The sequence below is a fragment of the Paroedura picta genome, chromosome 8 (assembly GCF_049243985.1).
Source record: "Paroedura picta isolate Pp20150507F chromosome 8, Ppicta_v3.0, whole genome shotgun sequence".
Lineage (NCBI taxonomy): Eukaryota > Metazoa > Chordata > Lepidosauria > Squamata > Gekkonidae > Paroedura > Paroedura picta.
Genome location: NC_135376.1, coordinates 80,442,857 through 80,465,825, shown reverse-complemented (window position 1 = coordinate 80,465,825; position 22,969 = coordinate 80,442,857). Strand labels below are relative to the sequence as shown.

The 22,969-nt window shown below is 43.6% G+C and overlaps 2 protein-coding genes across 3 annotated transcripts in view; both read right to left on the bottom strand.

Annotated features, from left to right (window-relative positions):
- Positions 1 to 2,439: 2,439 nt before the first annotated feature.
- On the bottom strand, positions 2,440 to 13,745 carry C8H10orf53 (chromosome 8 C10orf53 homolog). 2 transcript variants are annotated; one of them, XM_077350563.1, is made up of 6 exons: positions 13,590 to 13,745; positions 6,466 to 6,585; positions 5,276 to 5,340; positions 4,347 to 4,649; positions 2,944 to 3,668; positions 2,440 to 2,826 (listed from the first exon to the last, which is right to left on the bottom strand). In XM_077350563.1, exons 1-3 carry the CDS (start codon positions 13,681 to 13,683, stop codon positions 5,276 to 5,278), a joined length of 279 nt encoding a protein of 92 aa, XP_077206678.1. In that variant the 5' UTR covers positions 13,684 to 13,745; the 3' UTR covers positions 2,440 to 2,826; positions 2,944 to 3,668; positions 4,347 to 4,649. The 2 variants fall into 2 exon arrangements, with proteins under 2 accessions (XP_077206678.1, XP_077206676.1); XM_077350561.1 differs by having other exon boundaries at positions 2,944 to 4,649.
- Positions 13,746 to 16,437: 2,692 nt separating this feature from the next.
- CHAT (choline O-acetyltransferase) overlaps positions 16,438 to 22,969 on the bottom strand; it is a 57,417-nt gene continuing 50,885 nt past the window's right edge. Inside the window, exon 15 of the mRNA XM_077350560.1 lies at positions 16,438 to 21,339. Within this exon, the coding sequence (XP_077206675.1) occupies positions 21,070 to 21,339 (270 nt within the window). The 3' untranslated portion in view covers positions 16,438 to 21,069. The remainder of the gene's footprint in view (positions 21,340 to 22,969) is intronic.

The following is a 22,969-nucleotide window of genomic DNA, read 5'->3' as shown; positions in this document are numbered from 1 at the left end:
GGTTGATTGGCAAAGACACAAGTATGTGTTGTTTTTTCCCCTCACAGCAAATAATTGTGAGGACCTGGGCGGAGGGGAAAGCACTTGATGCATTTTCTTCAGTGATGAAGAATACTTCAGATCCATTTCGGGGAATACGAAATGTGCCTTCATGAGGCAATTAGTCAATACATAAAAGCTGTAAAGCTATTTAATTAATGCTTCTCTTGGTACATTTGAGGACATCAGGACATCGCTTGGAGATTAAGTTTCACATTTGAATTCATGTGTCAGTAGGTTTTGTGAAGGAAGATTTGCCATGAGATGTACGTAAGAAGAGTCAGAGTGGGTGGATTGTCAGACCAAGGAAAGAATTGGGTTCAAATGAGAAGCCCAGGCTTCTCATCTTTCCCTCTAAGCTGGAGGTCACCATCCTTGGGACACTGAGAAAGCATATTGGCTACCATGACAAAAAGGCTGCTACATGGGCAGAGCAAATCACAAATTGTTGGGATGGTTCCAGGCCAAACATTCTTCCACATGGGTGCTCCCTGCAGATACAAAGGTCTCCTAGGTTCACAAAAAGGCAGGTGGAAGTAAGGACTGGTTCTTGGTTTTGGGGAAGAAATTACATTTAATTTCAATTCCCAAAGAAATGGAATGGTTTTCTCTCCTAGTGGCCACAAGTAGAGATTCCCAAGCCCAGAGATATAAGGAAGTGTTTGTGAGCAAGCTGAAGGCATGCTACTGTGACACACTGACCTTGGATGAGCTCAGTACTTTCCTAGACTGGAAGGGACCCAAAGTGATCCCTCCTCTCTCCCCCTCCTGTTCCATTCAAGACTTTTTAGATTTTATCTCCAAGTCTCAAGAAACAAGTGGGTACCACGAAACACAGCAGTGTGGGCAGTATGGATCGCCCGTAATCCTTCTCCCATGGTTATTGAGGGGAAAAGATTGAGAAAGGAGCGTGTTCTCTGCCAGGCTCCCTGGAAGGTAGTGGAATGGAAAATGGTGGCCAGATGTGATTTTTCATACTGTGTTATGTTGCCTGGAAGGCTACTGGAGAATATTTCTACTAGTAACAGACAATAATCAGTTGCTAATGAATTATGTACATCTTGACCCCTCATATTGGGTGGAAGGAAGGGCCGGTTTGGGTCCATCTGAAAATATTTGCTAATATTGCTGGTGTAATATTAAGGGTTTTTGTTTTGAAGGATGGTTTTGAAGGATCAGCACTTCTTAGGAGGAGGCTGTTCTCAAATTTATCTCAGCTACTTGGATAACTGCCTGCAAGGTCCCCCAGAATGCTTCATGCGTAGGTGGGGAAGTGGAAAATCAAACTCGGCTCTCCAAGTTAGAGTCCACCCCTCTTAACCATGACACTGCACTGGCTCTTTGTATTCTACTTTTCCATCCAGTCAGGGCCCACAAGGCAGTGATCATAAAAACATTTGAACAAAAGTTAAAATTATAAATGTCCATTGAAACATATAAACACACTGCACTAAAAAGAGGGACAATGCCAGTATGGTAGGTCAGAAGTCAACTCAGAAAGTCAACTCAGAAGTAAGTTTATTCCCGGAATAGTCCTCAGGATTGCAGCCTTTGGTGCAATAAGTGTCCTTTTTTTGCTAGTAAACTCTATTGAAAAGTGGGACGTATTTCAAAGGAAACACGCATATGCTTGCACAGTTCATCTCCTCCAGAAACAGGGCTAAGAACCTTGACAATCTACCCCATGTAGCAAAGTCAGACAGTCTGATATTGCCAGGAAAGGTTGTCAGTTTGGAGAGAAGAACATATAGAATGCCTGAAATGTCATCAATGGTTACACTGAGCTGGTGATATGCTTGGCATTTGGAGAATAGGCAAGTCTAAATCTGTCTAGATTTCTTTTTAAAATTTTAGGGTGGGAGGGGGGGGGATATTCCTTTATATAGCAACGTCTGTGTTGCCCTGTCAGCTGCTTTAGAAAAGCCAAACTGGGGTTGCAACTGACCTCCGGTTATTAAGGAAATTGAAGAATTCTCAATGGAAACAAAGGGAAGCACCACAATGGTAACGTCATATGACCAGTTCTCTTGCAGCAAGTTCTCTCAGAGCTCTCCCAGCCACCCCCCCCTCCCCGAAGAAAAGAAGGGAAGGAGATCGTAAACCATTTTGAGACTCCTTAGGGTAGAGAAAAGTGAGGTTTGAAACAGGCACTTCTTCTAAAAATGCCTTGAAATGTTATACTCTAATATTATCCTCAGTTCACCTGCTATTGTCATTCAGCAACTGGTACAAGTACAAATGGTTGACTGATCTATTTTCATGTTACATCTCCAGTTGATACAATTTGGGAGATAGTCTTCCTGAAGTCAGTGAATATTAGAGAATGTATTATCCAATTCCGCCCATGAATTCTTAGTCTTGCCAGTTAGGGGGCTATAAATACACACAAAACAGCATTATATTAATTGACTGTTCCTTTCTATCTGGTTTATTTATCACTCCGGTGGGTAACAATCAATAAGAAGACATCGAGAGTTTAGCTGTAACAAGCTGCCGTCAGCTTTATGGGAGCATAAGTAATGACCGCTTATGAATGAAACGGCATAATGATGAATCTGGAAATAATTAAGCATGATCAACCTAATAAACTAGAGACACTTCAAAACAATACTGGAAAGGGTGGTGGTGGGGGGAAATGCCTCATGATTAATTTCAAATGAAACAACTAATATGAAAATGAAAATTAACAGCCTTCATTTAAACATATAAACAGTGCAAACCCATGATCGTGTTACCGCTAGCTCATGTAGTTAACAAGGTAAGTTGTCTAAATCAGGGGTAACCAACCTGTGGTCCTCCAGATGTCCATGGATTACAATTCCCATGAGCCCCTGCCAGTGTTTGCTGGCAGGGGCTCATGGGAATTGTAGTCCATGGACATCTGGAGGACCACAGGTTGACTACCCCTGGTCTAAATTATAGTACGTTACCAATAAACAACAGAATCTACCGGCTGCAGGTCTGGTTGATGGTTCAGTTGAATAGCCTGGGACCATTTCATCATTTCAGAGGCAAATGCCACCGTGGTGTCATGGTTGCAGAATTGGACGAGGATCCGGGAGACTCAGGGTTGAATCCCCCCCCCCCTGCCAGGGGGCTTGCTGCATGACCTGGGGCCAGTCACACACTCTCAGATTAGCCTACCTCGCAGCGGGTAGTTGTGAGGATAAAATGGAGAAGAGGAGAATGATGCAAGGCTCTTTAAGGAGGAACGTAGAGCATTAATGAATACAAAATAAAGTCAATGAGGATTTAAGGCCATGGGAAAGAATAACAATAATGAGAAAGAGAAAAGAGATAAAAAACAGGGAAAGAGAGAGAGCGGTCCCCCTAACAGGTAAGAAATAACTGCTAAGAAAGCAATAGAAAACGAGGGAGAGAGCTTCCCATAAACTGGGTTCTCTTCTAGACCTTTAATACCCTTCTTTCTCTGTTGGAAATGTACCAGGTGTGATCATTCCATCTCCAGTCACTCCCTCTCAGTGTCTTTCTCAAAACAGACTCTTAATTGTTCACATCTGTCGTAAAACTGACAGTTATATGGGATCATTCCGCTGCTGTTAATGTTTATGTAGCCATTTTTCAGGTATGATGTTTCTTCTACTTGAATCGGGAGTCTGGGCCATCATCTGTGGAAAAGGCACATCTTAAAGTCTTCTTCTTTTCTCCCGATGGGCTGACACCCATAGATTGGCAGCCAGTTCCAGTCAATGCTCAGAGCCCTAAAGCCGCAGTCAGTCAGAGCTCTTTTAATAAGCAGCAATACATTTCTGTTACTTATAGTGGAACCTACATTAAGCCAACATTAAGGGCCTCTTCAGGGGACAACAAGAGGACTTCTTCAGAACAGCATGGCCACACTTTTCACAGTTCACTAGGCCCAGACTAACAGCTCCAGCAAAGGGAAATTAAGCTACATGCACTTCGCCCAAATATGCAAAATGATACCTTGAGAGGGCAGAAAGGTAGCATAAAAAGATAAATATCAACAGATGGTAGTGGTGGACAATGATGTCAAGTTGCAGCCAACTCATAGCAACCTGGTAGGGTTTTAAAGGCAAAAGCCAAACAGGTGGTTTGCCATTGCTTGCCTTTGTGTGCATCAACCATGCACTCCCTTGGTGGTCTCCCATCCAAGTATTTGATGGGGGCAGCCCTGCTTAGCTTTGAAGATCTGCTGAGACTAGGTTGGCCTGCACTATCCAGATTAGGGGGATGCCAATTAGAAAGTTCAAATTCCTTCTATGCCTTTTTCTGCCTGTGGATTTGCTTCCCAGCAGTGTACTAAAAACATGTCATTTACACACCTACACACATTTTAAATTTGAAGCCATTTCTCCTGTAAAAAGATGTTCTGAAACTGGTTCCAGCAAATCTTTTGAAATCATTATCTGCTTGTTAAGTCTCACACTGTGTTCCATGAGAGTAACATCAACAATATTAAGTTTTCCTTTCTGATGATGAATATTCTGTCTAATTCAGTGTAGTTCAGTGTCGCTTTAACAAACTTTCCAAGGCTCCTCTTCATCAGAGTGTCGCTGTCCATGGTTTCCTTTAATAAAGTAGGTGTCTTCTTCCGAATGATCATTTTTTGAAGGGCTTAAAGAAACCTGCAAAAAGAAACTTCTTTCTTCATTGGTTCAGAGTTAGATTAGCCATCTGAAATGCCCTGTATCTAGGGCTGCCCTTGAAGAGCGTTCAAAAGCAACGGCAGCCAGCATGCTGACTGGAACGGGTCATAGGGGTCGCATCACGCTTGTCTTGTGCCACCTCCCATGGCTCCCAGTTAACATCTGGACCAAATTCAACGTGCAGAATTGAACTTTAAAGCTCTATACAGTTTAGGACTAACATACCTTGAGGACAGTCTACTCCCATATGACCCTGCCCAACTGCTGCAGCCCTCCTCAAGGGCCCTCTTTGGGTGTCCTCACCACCTGAGACTAGATTCGTGGCAACCTAAGAATGGGCCTTTTTGTTCACAGCATGAAAATTGTGCAATTGCCTCCCCAGAGGGATCTGTTCATGCTCTTCTGTCATTCTCTTCCACCAGCCAGTTAAGAATTAACTTTCATTTGGCATTCCCTCACTATGTGTGTGTGTGTGGGGGGGGAGTCCTTATTTACTAAGCAAAATACAAGTTGCCTGATTGCACAGAGGCTGATTGGAGAAATAGGACAAAGAAATGTGACATCATACTCGGGCATATCAAAATAAGAAAAATGGTCGCTCTTACTTAATAGGCATTTAACACTGCTTTCCTAGCTTCTTCACAAAGCGGGTCCAGTTTGCCATCACCGCCTGAGAGAGACACACACATGCATATAACATTTCCAACATTTCCCCTTTTTTTCATGACAGTAACAGTTGGTGCCTGACCCAAGATCGACCCAGCTATTTATACCTTGCAAAATCTAGGTATCTGCTTTTACTATGAATATGATTTTTCTTTGTGGTGGGTCCATACAGCACCACTAATCACCAGGTGGCAAATCCCTGCAAATAGTTTTCAAGAACCAAGGCCATCCGTCCTTCAGCTCACCTGAACGTTGTCCAGACATGCAATTATCACTTCAGCCCCACACAGAATTGCTCCAGATTAAGTCCACTTGAAATCATGAAATTTAGGCTGGGGCAATTCTACATAGGATGTTGAACTCATTTCTCCTGTAAAAAGATGTTCTGAAACTGGTTCCAGCAAATCATTAGCTGCTTGTTAAATCTCACACCATGTTCCAAGAGAGTAACATCAGCAACATCAAGTCATTTTTCTTTTCTTTTCTTTTCTTTTCTTTTCTTTTCTTTTCTTTTCTTTTCTTTTCTTTTCTTTTCTTTTCTTTTCTTTTCTTTTGTGATGGTGAATATTCTGCCTAATTCAGTGTAGTTCAGTGTTACTTTAACACATGTGTAGACAGAGAGGGCTATTCCTTAGCTATCTCTCAGTAATTGGTGGATAAACTTTCCTCTGAACAGCCCATGAAATCTAGTGCCTGCTGACATGATACAAACCTAGACTCTGTTCCACTGCTACCTTTGATACTTTGGCACATGTGGACAGTGACTTCATGATGTACACCTTCTTCCACATGATTCCCCCAGGAAAAGAACTAAGATTACATATCTTACCATGGCTGACACCTGCATCAGCAAAGAGACTATTTGCTAGAAATAGTGGCCTTCCACAATTCGTGGCGCCAGTAGTCGTGGGATTAGCAGGAGCCCCTCTTTTGCAGAACTCTCTCCCAAAGGGAACCTACCATGCGATCTCTTACCAGTTGTGGTTGGTCTTAAAATTACCACTGGACTCAAATTTTGTTCTGGTAGAAATCAGCTCTATGTTTCTTCTGTCTGCATGCCTGATTTGTTACAGATTCTCAACGCAGCCTCTGTTGACATTGATCCACACTGTTCTCCATTTGCACTTACCAAAATCCAGGTCATTGATGTTACACTGAAAGACGGTCTCCCCGTTCACTATGAGCTGTACATCATTCCAATCTTGTGTTTCCTCAAGGACGACTTGGTGTCCGTCTTCTTTCAACACAGCTACAAGAAATATTGGTCAGTTCTGAAACTCGCAAATGTCAGGTTCGAACAGTAAATAAAGAGCAACAAATAACATGAGTAAATCTTCTAGTACACATTGTTATTTAATGCCGTTTCCCTTTTCATTTAGTTTTTGTGCCTTTTTTTAAAGAGTTGACAGCAGAAGCAGAAGCAAGCTGTTTCCCCCCGTTATTACATGCAATACAGGCAAAGTATTCATGTCAGGACAAACCAAGACCTAGAGGAGAAAATGCACAGTTACATGATGTTGATAATGGGTATAGTTCGATAAAGTCATTTGATCAGGAAATTACCCCCCCCCCCAAATCTAAAAATCAACAGTTGTAGTCTTAGTGGGAGAACCTGGAACTGAACTGGGGGGGGGGGAGAGAGTGGGTTAGATAGAAAATATGACCAAAGCAGAACTGAAGTTTTGAACAGTTCAGCTCCCTGCTCCAAAATGGTGGTGCAGGTCTGTTTTACTGTTCAACAAGTTTAATGTGTCTCTGCCCCCAACTGTGAACAAATGCAATGGCGGAATTTTAATTTAATTGCTTAGAGCACATCCCCAGGAAGAAGTTCCATTAATGAAGCCGGGCTCTCTTGCGCTCTTACAGTCTGGAAGGGGCTTCATCACCAGCCGCTTTCCAAGGCTTACTGAAGAGGTTTAATGGACAGCTGTAATCATGGGTCTTACATCATATTTGCCAAATGTTCACAGGTGGTGGCTTCTTCCTTCTGTGCTAAATGTCTTCTATTTGTGTAAGATCTTTCCGTTCCCTTCCTGAGTGCAGTGAGAGGCTAGAATGGGCAACCCAAGAGGGGGGAAATGACAACAGGAATTATTTCCCGGAAAATGTTTGACCAGGGGACAGTGCACAGATACACGGTCATCACTTGATAACTGAAAGCAGCAGGTGATGACTTTGGGATGTGAAAGAACCATCACTGTGCTTGCCAACTTCCAGGTTGATTCTGGAGAGCTCTCAGAATTACAGATACACAGATGGGTTCTCCTGGAGAAAGTGCTGCTTTAGAGTCCGGGCATTATGGCGCTATATCCTGTAGAAGCCACTGCCCTCTCCAAACCCTGCCTCTTCCAGGCTCCATTCCCCAAGTTCCCCAACACAGGGGTTGTAACTAGGGTTGTGCATGGCGACATCCAAATCGGCCACTCCAGGCCGCTGCATCCAGCGCTGCACTGCAGGGTGGGAGGGAATATGCACGCTCCGCACCCCCCCCCCCCCCGTGGTGCAGTGCTAGCTGCGGCGGCCTGGAGCGGCCAATTCAGACGCCGCCACGCACAATCCTAGTTGTAACTTTGGCTTATTATAGATTGATTTTTCTCATTGTCTCCTGTTGATTCTTGTTAATTGGATCAGATCATACATTTAACCAGAACTGCAAGTAGTGGAGCTTCAGGGGATGCTCACACAGGTATGAACCAGTCCAATATCACAGCAAAATTTGTGAGAGTTGCACGTGACTTTCATGCAAGTCTGCGGGCTTCAGTGATTCATGGATCTTTCTGGGAGAGACAGGCATCAACCTGATCGTATGCATTTAGTTACTCAGATGTCATCCCCACTAAATTCAATGGGACTTGTTTCCTAATAAGCTTTACAATGCAATGCTAAAGGTATAATGAAGGCTGAAGTTTAGAATCAAGGGTTTGGGATCATTTATGTGTTTTCCCTATATGGAAACATTTTAAAACCTGAGGACGTTGACTTGCAGTTCTCATCCCTCAAAACACCAATTGCATGTTTGTGTGAGAATTGAATATGGGATTGCAAACAATGACAATCTCATAATAAGAAAAATAAGCTATCTTAATGGGACATCCCTTTTGTAGTCTTGTTCTATTGCATTCATAATAATTTCTAATAAACTATTTATTTACAAAAGGTAGAAGAATTCAGTTTGTAATTCAGTTTGAAAAATATGAACTCCACGGTTCCCATGTGTATTTCACCCAGTTTATGAACTCAGTATATTTACCCTGCCCTCTAAATATCATGAGCAATGGTAACCAGATAGTGTTTTCGAGATCAACAAGATTTTTTGGGTAGTTAGCCTTCTAAGGTGCTACCGGATTTGAATCTAGGTTGTTCTATGGCAGACAAATACAGCTACCCATGTGAAACAAGGTTTACCAGGAAGGTTATATAGAACACGTTGAGTTTAGTGTGACTTAATTTAGTCACTGTGATTAGACCACCGGTTTCATACCTTTGGAGAGTACTTTGCACATCAAGTTGCCTGTCCATGAGTAGGGAAACCAGCCTCCAGGTGGGACCTGGAGATTCCCCAGAATTACAGCTCATCTCCAGACATCAGAGATCAATTCCCCTGAAGACAATGGATGCTTTGGAGAGTGGAATCCATGGCATTGTACCCAACTGAGGTCCCTGCACTCCCTGGCCCCCATCACCAAACCTCCAGGGGTTCCCCAGCCTAGATCTGACCAAGGGGGACCTGGTACCCTATCCATGAGCTCTGCATCAGCAAACAAACCTTTGCTCCCAAGAATATTCTAGGGGCCATTTCGCACGGCTTCAAAATAGCACAATGGTTGCTAATTGGAAATGCTACTAATTTGCCATAACCCACAACGTCGTAGACAATCTGCAACAATCCTGAAACCGACCCGCAAAAAGCGCTTCGTTGTGGCGCTTTCAGGGGAATCCAGAAAAGTGGATTCACCCTCCGGATAGCGATACACTGAAGCCATGGAAAAAAACTAATTGTGGGGCTAACCGAAATATATGCAATACTTACTTTTCCACCAAGTCTAAACTTATTTTATAGCTTTAGGAACATAAATGCATCATATCTACCTTACCATGTTCAAGTGGGTAGCCATGTTAGTCTTTGTACCTGAAGAAATATGCTAGCACACGAAAGCTCACACCTCGAATAAAACGTTGCTGGCCTTTGTTTAGCATATTACATTGTACCATGTAGTATATTTAGGAGATTTAAAAGCATTTAGGAGATTTAAGAGATTTATTTTCTACAGCCAAAATTGCCAAGACACTGAAAGCTGTCATAAAAGTGTGAGAGATGCAGCCTGCAGCATTAAGCATATTTATGTTCGTTTTTGCTGTCTGAGTAGTAGGGAAATCTAGAGGTTGAAAATAGATTTTTTAAAAATAAAAATCAGTTTTACAGAAAAGATAGTGCCTGATTTGACTTGAAAGCCTCAGATAGTCCTCCTGGTTCATCAAGTTCAACTTTATAACACTGAACTACTCATTGGGGTGTTGCCGCCACACGCGTTATCGTATATTAATTGGGGACAAAATCATTGGTGGAAAGTGCCGTCAAGTCACAGATGACTTCTGGCAAACTCATAGGGCCATTTCGCACGGCTTCAAAGTAGCACAATGGTTGCTATTTGGAAACGCTACTAATTTGCCATAACCCACGACGTCGTAGACAATCTGCAACAATCCTGAAACCAATCAGCAAAAAGCGCTTCGTTGTGGCGCTTTCAGGGGAATCCAGAAAAGTGGATTCACCCTCCGGATAGCGATACACTCCTGCAACCAATCTGCAACAGTAGCGCTAAAGACCTGTGCGTTACCATTGTTGCTGGTTCTTCAAAGTCCCTCCCCCTGGCTCTCTCCTCCAAACTTCCGGCGAAGCGATCGCCATTTTTTTTTCTCCGAGTGAGCGGGGATAAACGCACCAGCGAGCCTCTTTCTGTTTAGAGGCTTCCCTGGCTTCAGTCCTTCACCTTTAGTCACTAAGCACAAACCACATAAAAGCCCGTTTGCTGAAATAAAGTCCCTTTATTTTTTACACATAAATTCAGCCGAAAATCGGGCCCGTGAGAGGGGGGGGGATTTTTTTTTATCACTCGAGGCAGCGTGCCAACGATCATACAATCAAACGACAGCTCACATTAGGCAGCTGGATGGGTCTCTCCGTTGCAACGAATCTACCTAGATTCGTTGCTATGGGTCTGTTTTTTTTAAAAAAAAACCTTTCTTAAAGGGAAAGGGGCTGTTTGGGAGCATGCTAACGGCTGCCCATTGGCTGCTTGACGGCCAGGGGCGGGACGAGCTTGGCAATAGCGCTTCCTTTCTAGCGATTTCTGCCGAGACCGGAAGCCTGTGGGAAACACTAAAAAACGCAACTGATTCCACTACAAAGGCAGGTATGCATAACGACGAATTCCACTATTTTAAATGGCGATTTTTCATTCCGCAAACAATTTGCAACAAAGATCCCCGTGCGAAAAGGCCCTAGGTGTTTTCTAGGAATTTCAAAGGGAGATTAGGAAGAGGGACTGCGGAATTGCAACTGATAATGAAGCTCAAGACAATGTATCCTTCTGGACTGAACTGAGATATAGGTTACCTGTCTCATTACTGATGTTGATTTCTCCACATCTACTATGTCTTGGCAATTGCACTTAATCCAATCAAGCCTATTGTCATTCACCTGGTATTGTCTTTCAGCAACTGGTATAAGTACAAATGGACTCACATCCTAGCTGCATCTGAAGAAGTGAGCAGTGGCTCATGAAAGCTTCTAATCTGCCACAAATGTCATTAGTCTTTAAGGTGCTGCTGGACTCTTGCTCTTTTCTTCAATCAGTTGTGGGGAGCGGAAGGGAAGGTGATTGTAAGCTGCTTTGAGACTCCTTTGGGTAGTGAAAAGCGGGTTATAAAAACCAACTCTTCTTCTTCTATACTGTATAAATTTAGGTACTATTTTAACGAAGTGTATTTAACATTCTTTATAAGCCCTTTCAGACTATATATACTTCTTGGATGCCATTTTCAACTGTCAGTTTGAGGGAGAGGGGGAAATCTTTGGCAAAACCTTAGTGCTATCAGTTCAGAGATATGATTTGGAAGATGCTTTGAAATCAGCCAGTCTTCCAAGGAAAAGCACTGAGAACTGGGAAGTTTGAGCTTTTGCCCCTGGTAAACTGGAAGCCTGCCCTAAAGGCATCACTACTCAGTACCCAGCAAATGTACAATTCAAAAGTCACGGCCACAGACTGAATCTTGTCTGACTTGGCTGGTGTATTTTCCAGCATGGCAAGTTCCTGCTCTGAGGGAAACGAAGAGAACTGTTGCATAATAAATCAAGTACAGGGAGGGGGGGCTGTATGTAAAGAAACGAGTACATTTCTGGCTTTGATTTTTATTTTTAAAGAAGAAAAGAGAATCGGCAGCCCTTGAAGCTAACTGTTCATTAAGCACAATGAGAAATGCATTGCACTCAAAAAGAGACAAGGAGGTTAGCATTGTTGTGTATCTTCATGCCATAGCTGGCCCTCCAAAGGTAGCATCTCTGTGCCTGCTCCCGGCACTTCCTTAAAGTGCTCTTTACATAAGTCCTTAAAGGGGCTTTTCAAATGTCCCTCTTCTATGCAAAACGAAATTATTCAAGAGGGCTTTTTGGTAGAAGTCAATAGGACTGGTCCCTAATGAAATGTGTCAGAATGTTGCACTGGTAAATACTACTGTTTTGCTATGGCTCATGGGAGTTATAGTCCAAGGACATCTGGAGGGCCTCTACACCATTTAACGTGCCATGTTTAAACATATAATGCTTTGTTTCAGGTTTCTTTCAGTTCTCTTTGTTCTGCAGTCCACACCCTCCTGCACAGTTCACTGGGGGTCTCATCCTCTTGACTGTACTTGTCTTACGGTGTGTAAGAAAAGAAGACCTCAAATAACTGAAATAAATAATTCGAACATAAGACCTACAAGGGCAAACATAACAGAGTTCAAGTCCAGTGGCACCTTTAAAACTGATAAAGTTTAATTCTGGATATAAGCTTTTGTGGACACGTAGTTTTTCAGATACATTGAAATAAGACTTCTTCAACCATTACATATAGAAGGGAAAAAAGGGGGTTCTTTAAAACACCACCCATAGGAGTCCCAAAGCAGCTTACAAACACCTTTCCCTTCCTCTCCCCACAACAGATACCCTGTGAGATAGGTGGGGCTGAGAAAGCTCTGACAGAGCTGCTCTGTGGGAACTGTGACTAGCCCAAGGTCACTCTGCCGGTTGTACATGAAGGAGTGGAGATTCACACCTGATTCTCCAGATTAGAGTCTGCTGCTCTTAACCACCATATCATGCTGTTTCTAGGTAGAGAGAGGGTGTATGTGTGTGTGGGGGGGTGTAGTTGCCCAGAAAAGCCACTTGGAGACAAGACGCATAAGTAACTGAGTGTTGAGTATAGCCTAAGATTGGATTAAAGGAAGAACTGTGAATAGTGGCAAATTAGCAAGCAGATAATTAAAGCATTCACAAATGTGAGAACTATGTTTGAGTCCAGGCACCTTTAAGGGCAAACCTGTGCTCTTGCGCTCCAGCAACTGTGCACCGCTTTCTGTCTTGCATTAATAACATTCAAAAGCACAGGCCAAAATAATTACTACTGTAGAGTAGGGGTTAGAGTGTCCTCTTTTTGTGTGTGTCCGTCTTCTTATGGGCTCTTAAAAAAAAGGTAGAAGATGAGAATGTCATCTTTAGGGGCTGGCAGGTTGGGGAAATTCCTAATTCGTAGCCATCCTTACCGCTTCAATCGTATGGGGCATTTCAAATGAGGTTTGCCATCGTGAGCCCTTAAGGGGGGGGGGCGGCCCTCGTTTTTTGCTTTTCGGCAAATGAGAACCCCACCACAGCCTCCACGCTCCAGGACGGGGGAGGCCAAACTGTGGCTCTCCAGATGTCCATGGACTGCAATGACCAAGAGCCCCTGCAGGCCTCCGTAGCCCATGGCCATCTGGACCCTAGCGGAACTGTGACTTGTGGTCTGGAGAGGAACTGGAATTGCAGCAGCTCTCCCGCTGCTACATGGAGGGTGGCAACCAGAGCCCTCGCGAGTGCTTTCCTTCCATTGCCCGCAGTGGGAGGACGACCGGACAGCCGCCGCCCAGGCTGGCTGCAGAGCAGCCCGGACAAGGGGGACCGCGGGGGGCTTCTGGCTTCCGCGGCCGGCGGGTGAGCGGGTGGGCGGGACGCACCTTGCAAGCCCTGCAGGCGGAAGGTCCGGTGCTCCACCACGCCGCAGCTCCTGTAGGGCCCGTAGCGGAGCGTCACCAGCGCGTTCCTCGGCATGGCCGCCGGCGGGAACTCGGCCGCCGCCCGCGGTCGCCATGGGGAAGGCCGCAGGGACGCGCGAGGGCCGTGAGGCCACAAAGGGCAGCCGCCGAAGGAGGCGGGGGGCGGGCGGTGCCTGGCTGGTTTCATCACAAAGAATCCTGGAATAGGCGCTTGGTGGACGGAGAAGCCTCTTGGCGCCCACGGAAATGGCATCTCGCCCTAGAGACTGATGCAGGGGGCAGCCGGGCTGGTCTCAGGCAGGAGAGCCAAGGGCGACTCCGGTGGCACCTTGGAGAGCAGCAAAGGTTTCTTCCTTGGATCCTAGAGGTGGAAGGGGCCATGCAGGCCATCCAGTCCAACTCCCTGCTCAATGCAGGATCAAGCATGCAGGAGAAGTAGCTGTAGCTGGTGCCATTCTTCCTGTTGTTTAAAGCCATTACTGCAGGTCCTCTCCTGTGCTGCCAGCAAGAACCGCTCCCAGTCCTCCTCCAAGTGGCAACCTTTCAGATACTTATTAAAGACAGTGATCTATTGTGTTCCCTCTCAACCTAATCTTCCTCAGTCTGAACATTCCTAAGTCTCAGCCTTTCCTCATACAGTTTGGTCCCCACAGGACCCAGACCATACCCGTCGCTCTCACCTGCACCCCCTGGGTAAAAGCTTTCGTGTGCACACACAATTCTTCATATATATGAACTTCTCCATGTCCACAGTTTGAGTCCAGTGGCACATTGAAGCCAAAGTGAGTTTTATTCTGGGTAGAAGCTTTTGTGGGCACACACATTTTTTCAGAACTTCTACGTATCCAAAGTTTTTGCCCAGTGGCAACTTCAGGACTAACAAAGTTTAATTCTGGGTATAAGCCTTTGGGTGCATGCACACTTCTTCAGATACTTTGGAGAAGTCTGCCTGCACACCAAAGCTTATATCCAGAATTATCTTGAGGGTGCCACCAGGCTCAGCCTTTGTTCCCTTAGGGACTGAAGGTGAAATATCTGGCTCCTGATGCGGGCCTGGCACTGTACCAAATGATCTCAGCCATAATAAAGGCCAATTTCCCCCAGAGTTTCAGGGTATAATTTTGCCAGAGAAAAAGCTACCTTTGTCAGATGCAGGGAAACTTGGGAAACAGGTAAACTGTTTGAAGCTCTTTAATTTAGAAAAAAAGACCGATGTTGGGGACATGATGGAAATTTCTAAAATGATGGATGGATCAGGGGAAGCCGATCGAGATAACTCCCTCCCCTTCCTTTTGTATATGGCAAGAAGAAGGCTTTTTGATATTGATGGCAGTAGATTCAGTATGGACAAAGTGTGGACTTTGCTGCTTCAAGATGTGGCAATAGGCACTCGTGTTTTGGGGGGTGCATGCTTTTTTCATTCACTAGTTGACTTGAAAAGGGGATGAGACAAATTCATGGAAGATAAGTCTCAAAAGGACACTTAGCCTTGATAGTTAAAGAGACACTCTTATGTTCAGAAGTAGTATGTCACTCAATGCCAGTTTCCTGGAAACTCAATGCCAGTTTCCTGCTTTTGTGACCTGGGTTCCACTGGTGGACCACTGTTGGAAACACGAACATGGACTACATAGACTTTTGTGTCAAGCCTGCAGGGCTCTTGTTATGTTTTATCACGAGGAATGCATAAACAGGTATACAGAGTGGAATTCTGTTGCTTACATCTTTTCCAGAAGCAGCATGCCTCTGAACATATGGCCTTTCACAGAAATGTTTAGTTTTGGCTTCCTGACACCTCGAATTGCCAAATGAATGTTAGCTGTGCATTATGCCACCCAAGATAGGATATTATCTATTCTCAATATAGCTTACATTATAGTACCAAAGAGTTCTTTTCTCTTCTCTCTAAGAATCAGAATCAGAAGACCCAGGCTAACCTGATCTCATTAGATCTCAGAACCTCATCAGGACCAGCCCTGGTTAGTACCTGGATGGGAGACCACCAAGCAATTCTAGGGTTGCTATGCAGAGGCAGGCAATGGGAAACTACCTCTGAATGTCTCTTGCTTTGAAAACCGTACAGCAAGGGTAGTCAACCTGTGGTCCTCTAGATGTCCATGGACTACAATTCAGCCCATGCCAGCGTTTTCTGGCAGGGTCTCATGGGAATTGTAGTCCATGAGCATCTGGAGGACCACAGGTTGACTACCCCTGCCCCAGACAGCTGCTGACGCCATGGCACTTTGCACTACTGCCACTAGGAGAAGAGCAAGCTCAGTAAAAGCCCCAATGGAAGAGCACCACTGGCTTGTAAAAGGTTTCGTTGGAACTTTGTTGGGTTGTATAGCTACCTTTTTGGAGACCAACAACCCCCACCCACACAAACCCACTATTTGTAGTTGTAATTATCTTTAGCTTCCAGAGACCTTCTGTGTGATGATTTGAACAATATTAGCATTTGAACTTGCTGAAGTATCAGAATAAGAGGAAAGAGGCAAGATCCAAAACAAATTGTATGTCCTATGAAATCCCCTCCGATAGAAATTTGATCACATGTAAAGATCAGAACCATAAACGTCCACTCAAGCCAGTCCTCTTCAAATACTGATGCAAATGTGTTTTGTATTTCCTCCAGTAAATGTATCTACTCAGTAATGTTCTAAATGTGGAAATAATTGCCTAGCGTTGAAAAGCCATCCTTGCTGAGATCCTTCTATAGCCCATCATAAGAGATCAAACTAACACAAGGGTGTTGGGGGGGGGGGTTCAAAATAAAATCCACAATTTCCTTTAATATGCATTTTATTGACTATTGCTCCGTAATCACACTTATCTTGAATTCATAATATCGTTGGAATATGACTTTGAATATTGTCTTAACTGCATATTTTATATATCTTGAAGCATCAAACATATAGCTCAGACTGAGCAAAAAAGGTATAATACCTTTGAGATTGACCATAAAGCTTTACTATTTTATAAAAATAAAATATCACTAAAATATTAACTTTTGATGTGTGTGTAGATAGATAGATATCTTTAACTCACGCAATATAAAAAGTTGGACTATATTTCCATTTGGCATCATGTCATTAACTCCACCAAGGCAGCTTACCTGAATAAACCTGGAAGCAGGAGGGGCTCATATATATATATCCACTATGAAAAATGGTTCTCTCGTTCTATTGCAAGACTCAGGAAAACTCTCACAGTCTCCCAGGGCACATATAGGTGCGATATATATATTGCATGAAGAGTGAGTCCTTAAAGTGATAGATACATTGAATTATACACCTTGCAAGTGGGCCAGGCTATGTTTCTGTCAGCTGTCCACCCAGCTGAGATGATCATTTATTACATCGCAAAGAAGCATTTAATCTGTAAGATCCTACGAAGACAGTGGTTGAAGTCCTGGCAGCTGTATGGGTGATTAGGGATTTGACCTTGAACTGTATGTACTACAAACCATCACCATGGGGAAACCACACAACCAAAGGTTCAGTTGGCATATCTGGTTTCCCTTATTGGTATCTAGGGACACAGCGGCTATCTCTTTCCAAGATTCTCCCAAAACACCCTTGCAAGATGTTGGCGGAATTGTAGCATCTGCTCTCTTGACCAAAGTCATAATTTGCTTTGGTTTTATTGGAGCAAAGTTGGGCCTGATTTAAAACACCACTATCAGCCCAGACGAGTCAGATCTTTTTAGACCTTGGAAACTAAACAGGGTCAGTGCCTGGATGGGGAGACCACCAAGGAAAACTGTGCAGAAGAGTCTTTTCTTCTATCTGCCTCGAAAACCAACAGCACACTTTTCCTTAGGGAGAGGTTTAGGGGTAGCCAACCTGTGGTCCTCCAGATGTTAATGGACTACAATTCCCATGAGCCCCTGCCAGCAATTGCTGGCAGGGGCTCATGGGAATTATAGTCCATTAACATCTGGAGGACCACAGGTTGACTACCCCTGAGATACACGGTGGAACCAGTGGTCAAATGCAGACATGGTGGGATGGACTGGACGGCTGCAGGCAAGAGATCATGATGTTTATGGCTCCCCATTAAGAACGCCCTGTAAATGGTCAACTGGTACAGCATGCAAAAGGCTAAACTAGATTCGTTCCCCCTGATTTACACATATTTAAGTTCCAGGACGTTTGTACATGCAGGGACGTTAGAAATGTGGCTTTCCCCACGGATGGTCTGAAACGGTATAGCAACGTCAGAATTCTTTCGCCACATTCATCGGTACGTGTAGACCAAGCCTAAACCGGGTAACAGTACCTTTGAAAGGTAGAATAACGTCTCAGCATAAATCAACACCCTGGTTTTTAAACAAAATGTAGCCTGCCCATCAAAACCCTGATGGGCACGATCCATTTTGCAGTCTTATTAGCAGAATATTTAACTGCAGTCCCTTCCTGTTGTTTGCATAGGTACACATGCTGTGGTTATATACATGAAAGCTGCGGAATAAAACTTAAGTTTCTACTATAGTTCACGAAATGAAGTTAACAAATGCAACTTTCTGAAACCTGTGGGGTTTTGTTAGCTTTTGGAAAGCACCAGCTCACAGCAAGAGTCAAGCCACGATGCAACATTGAACAGTCCCAGAGTAGTACACATACGTTTTGACATGTGGAAATCAGCAACGTTAGTTTAGCAGCACATTGACATGGGTTTTATCAAAGCTACACTTATTCAGTACAGACACAGAATAAACCACAAGACTGTGGGGAGAAGCCTAAGCAAGTCTACTTGGAAGTAACTCTGATCTTATTCAATAGGAACTACTCCCAGGAAAGTGTTTTTTGGATTGCAAGCTGTGTGCAATAGTCATGTGTTGTTCTAGCTTAAGCAGGTAATTTACAATGGTGTTTGCTCTAAATTTTCCATTGGATTTGTTTTAATACTGTGTTTCCGAGCCAAAATCAGTGAATCCAAGCCATATCTGGAGCCTGCTGGGTCACTTATTCAGTACTTTAGCATTAAACTGGGGGCCCAAACATTTTGAACCTGTGGGCAATTTTGGAATCCTGACAGGCACAGCCACAAAATGGCGGCCACCAAAATCAGATCTAGCCATAAAATGGCAGGAAAGGTGTTGGTAGGCACCACATTGGGGACCCTTGCATTAAACCATAAAAATAACGCACCATAGTACAGACTGTCATTTCCCCTTGTGTTGATGTTATCACCAGCCCCAGTCTTTTGATAAACATGAATTGTCTGGTGGCCTGCAGAGATCCAGCTGAATGGACCTAACATGAACCCTATCATAAATCTTGCACAGGCATATCCTAAGATATCCTTAAGAATGCACAATAATGATGGGGAAATGGTACAACTCCCCCAACTTCCATTTGTATCCTAGATCTCACACTTTCTCCTGAACAAGGGCTTCTGGCGATATGTCAAAGACCACGTCTTAAACAGCTACAAGTTTGCCTGTGGCTTATACCTGGAACGGAAAAGACGACGCAGAAGTTCCCTGGAAACTTCAGGTTCACCAACTGAGCTGTTGGTACATAAAGCTGCTTGTACAAGCATCTGACAGGTCAAAGCAAAATTAACACTGGCTTTGACATCTTTTTCCATTAAATCAATTACAGCCACAATTTTTTTCTAATTAAGATTCACAGTGAAAATATATAAAAATATATTTCTATACCATTGAGGTACTGAGGTGTTTTTGAGTAGATTTTATCCCTGCTCTCTGCTGGTTCATATGAAGTGATACTGGGGTTGCCAACCTCCAGGTGGGGCCTGGAGACCTCCCACTTTTACAGCTGGTCTCTAGAGATGGAGCTCACTTTCCCCCAGAGAAAATGGCCACTTTGGAGGGTGGACTCTGTGGTGTTATAGCCTGTGGAGGTCCCTCCCATTGCTAAATCCTTCCTTCTCCAGGCTCCACCCCCAAAATTCTTCTGGTAACCCTAGATGATCCAGAAAGATTCTTGGGGCACATCATATCAGGGTTCTAATTTATATTTTACTCAAGTTTACTCGAGTTTATTCTCTTCTTCATTGGAACTCCTTGATATGTTACTGGGTGTTGTTTCCATTTCATCCATACAAGAATCTTGTCAGGGAGATTTGGCTGAGAATGTAGGACTGGCCTAAGGTCACCTGATTGGGTCTTTCTGGGGATCTGAATTTAGTCCACTTCCAATACTGCAGGGTTGCCAGCTCTGGGTTGGGAAATTCCTGAAGATTTGAGGAGTGGAACCTGAGGAAGGCAGGTTCTGTGGGGGGACTTTAATGCGGCATAATGTCATAGAGCCCGCCTTCCATTGTGGTCATTTTCTCCAAGGGGCCATTTTCTCCAGGTGAACAAATTTCCATTGCCCGAAGGTCAGTTATGACAGCAGGATATCTCCAGCCACTACTTGGAAGTTGACAGCCCGAAGTAGTAGTCAGATAGTATGTTTGTGTGGATTGTTAAGGGGGGGGGGATTACTCAAAGCAGCTTCATGCTTTGTGGTGACTTCCTCATTGTTCACTACAGAAAAAAAGCTTGGGGGAGATATGCTAAGTCTCCAACTTTCTTAAGCCTGTGGGCACCTTTGGGATTCTGACACAGGGCAGTAGGTGGAACCATGAAATGGCTGCTGCAGTAGTTGAAGCCAATCACAAGATTTCAGGGAGTGACGTTATATATAACTCTGATAGCAACTCTGCAGTATTTCAGGCAGGAGCTATGTTTAACAGGATGCTGTTTAATCTGCATGGCCAATCAGAAGTTCTGCAGAGTTAAAACCTCACCTAGCCCTGTCTATTTTCTTTAAAAAAACACTGGGGACCCCTGTGTTAAGGAACCTTGATTTGGGATTATTTTAAGGTGACCAGATTGTCCCACTTTTGGAGGGACATCCGGGGGCACCTGGCAAATTATACTTATGTTGCAATTAAAAATATATATATTACAATACTATTTTTGCATTCTATGCATTCTATGACACTTTTTGTTGCTCCATATAGACCAAATTTTTAATCAACACCCTCCCCCGGTCAATGGTGTCCCGCTTTACCAATGTTAAAATCTGGTCACCTTAGATTATTTATTAGCATTGGCTCCTACCCATATGGATTGTTAATTGTTAGATATCTTGGAGAAGGACACCCTAGCCACAACCTTCAATAAAATACAACTTGCTATTAGCTGGCTATTTCTAAGTGAAGATTCTGATGAGTTGTCCAAGGGTGCTCATTCTCAGAGCTATCAGTGTCATAAATTAATGTTGTGCAGAACTGAATCATCAGCTTTAGAGGTATCCTCTTGATAAACACTTGGAGAAATCATGGCATAAGATGAACTGGATCTCTTTCCCCTACCCTATCAAAATGTTCTCAGTTTTAACCTACTTTTGCATGGTAAAATCATTCTAACCTTCAGAAGCAACTGGAGGAACGAAAAGATGGCAAGAGAATGGCACATGTGTAGTTAGGACTTCCGACCACGCGGAGGCGCCAAAATTGCTTCTTGTTTTGTTGGGGTGCTTGTCTTCGCTGTGTTGTTTCTGATGCAAAGCTCTCTCATGTCCATAAGGCTTTCTTCTACTGCTTTTGCAAATTTGTGGGAGGACGTCTCTTTACACTCTTTAAAACTTGAAATGCAGAATAATATATGCTCTGGCTGTGGATTGTAGCATGCGCCATAGCCGTTGGGAACCACAGGCCCATAACAGCAGAACATTTCCATAGTGGTTGGTACCTGATCTCAAGAAGAAAGGAACATGGTTATACTAATGAAGGCAGATGAAATGAGAGATCTTTCACAGGGGTCGTTAGTATGATGGCCGTGGGCGCCATTGCACCTGCTGATGCTTTTCCTGGTGGTTCCAGGGGCTCCGGGGGGGGGGGGCGTGTACACAGCTATGCTTCCCAAACATATTCCGCATGATGGTGCCACTTCTAGGGTTTATTTAAACCAGAAGAATGTTTCTGTGATTTCTTAACAGTAAAAAAGTTGAGAAAGGCTGGGCTAAAGGGATGGGATCTAAAGGGCTGTTCAGCTTAGTGCAGGAGATCCCTGCTAGCTGGTAAAAATGAACTTGGTTATGAGCAATTGTGCAACCATTCCATGTAAACGATTTGTTCTTTCTTTTTAATTTGAATGGTACTTAAAGCTTACCCGGTTTCGTATCTGTGCAGATTTAATATTGAACGGTTATTGAGATGTCACTTAGCTTATTGGCAAGGCTTACATAAATTTCAAAAATGTATTATCAGGAGGAAATCTAGGGAGCAGTATTTTCGGAGGGAATCTATTATCCGTTAGTGAAGTCCCTTTTCCAGTGTAAGTGTTGTGTTCTTTTTTATAATATTGCAATGGGATGAAAACACTCCTGACTAACTCTGGGATGCTTTTTGTTAAGAAGCCTGTGGTTTCTTGCCTTTGTTGTACAAGGGACTTCCCAAAATGGCACTTGGCTTTGTTAATGGCACGGAGACAGGCCATTAGTCCCACTAATAGAGTCACACAATTGTCAAATAAATTTTCAGTGCAACAGCCGGAGGCTGTAAAGCTATTGAGATTCACTTTTTGCCCACGGATGGTTTCTTGGAGAATTTATGTAGCGGCACTCTGGTGACACTCTGTCATGTCTGAAAGCCCACAGACATCATGGCAAGATCAAATTACTTATGGGGTTTTTATGCTTTGGGCCTTGCATTAGCGGCCTTCCGCCCCATCCTACTTTTTATATTCAGGATTCTCTCAGGCCTAGATATACGATGTACAGTTCAGCAAGTTGGTTATCAAAAACATGACATTCCTTTAAACTGGTTGCAAATTATAGAGAAACATGCTCTTGTTTATGTTTATGCAGCTGGAATAATTTATAAATTAAGCTGGTGTAATTGATGTTGATCTTAGAAACGAAAGACCTGGATCTTGCATCCATCTTGCACTAACCATAAATTTAAGAATGGACTTTGCAGCTCAGAGGTAGCTCTGTGAGACTTTGGTTTAATGCAAGAGACGTTTGCAGAATTCCCAGAGTCTACCTCTGCAATGCCTTGACCTCAGTGGCTTAGGATAGCCTCATCTCATTAGATTTTATTGATTGAATGATTTGTATACCACCATTCCCAGCAAGCTGGCTTACAGCAGTTCATAGCATATATATATATATAATAAAACATCAATACATAAAAACATTGATACAACACTAAAATTCATTGTATGAAAAGTTGTAGCAATATGGGGTATGGAGAAACGTTTCCTTATGCCATGCGCAATGCTACAGACCTCTGCCATGTTGGTGTTTGGGGATTTATTTGCTCTCATATTAAAGACTATTCTTCAGTCAGAAACAAGAGTGCTTTCAGTTGTGATCAGA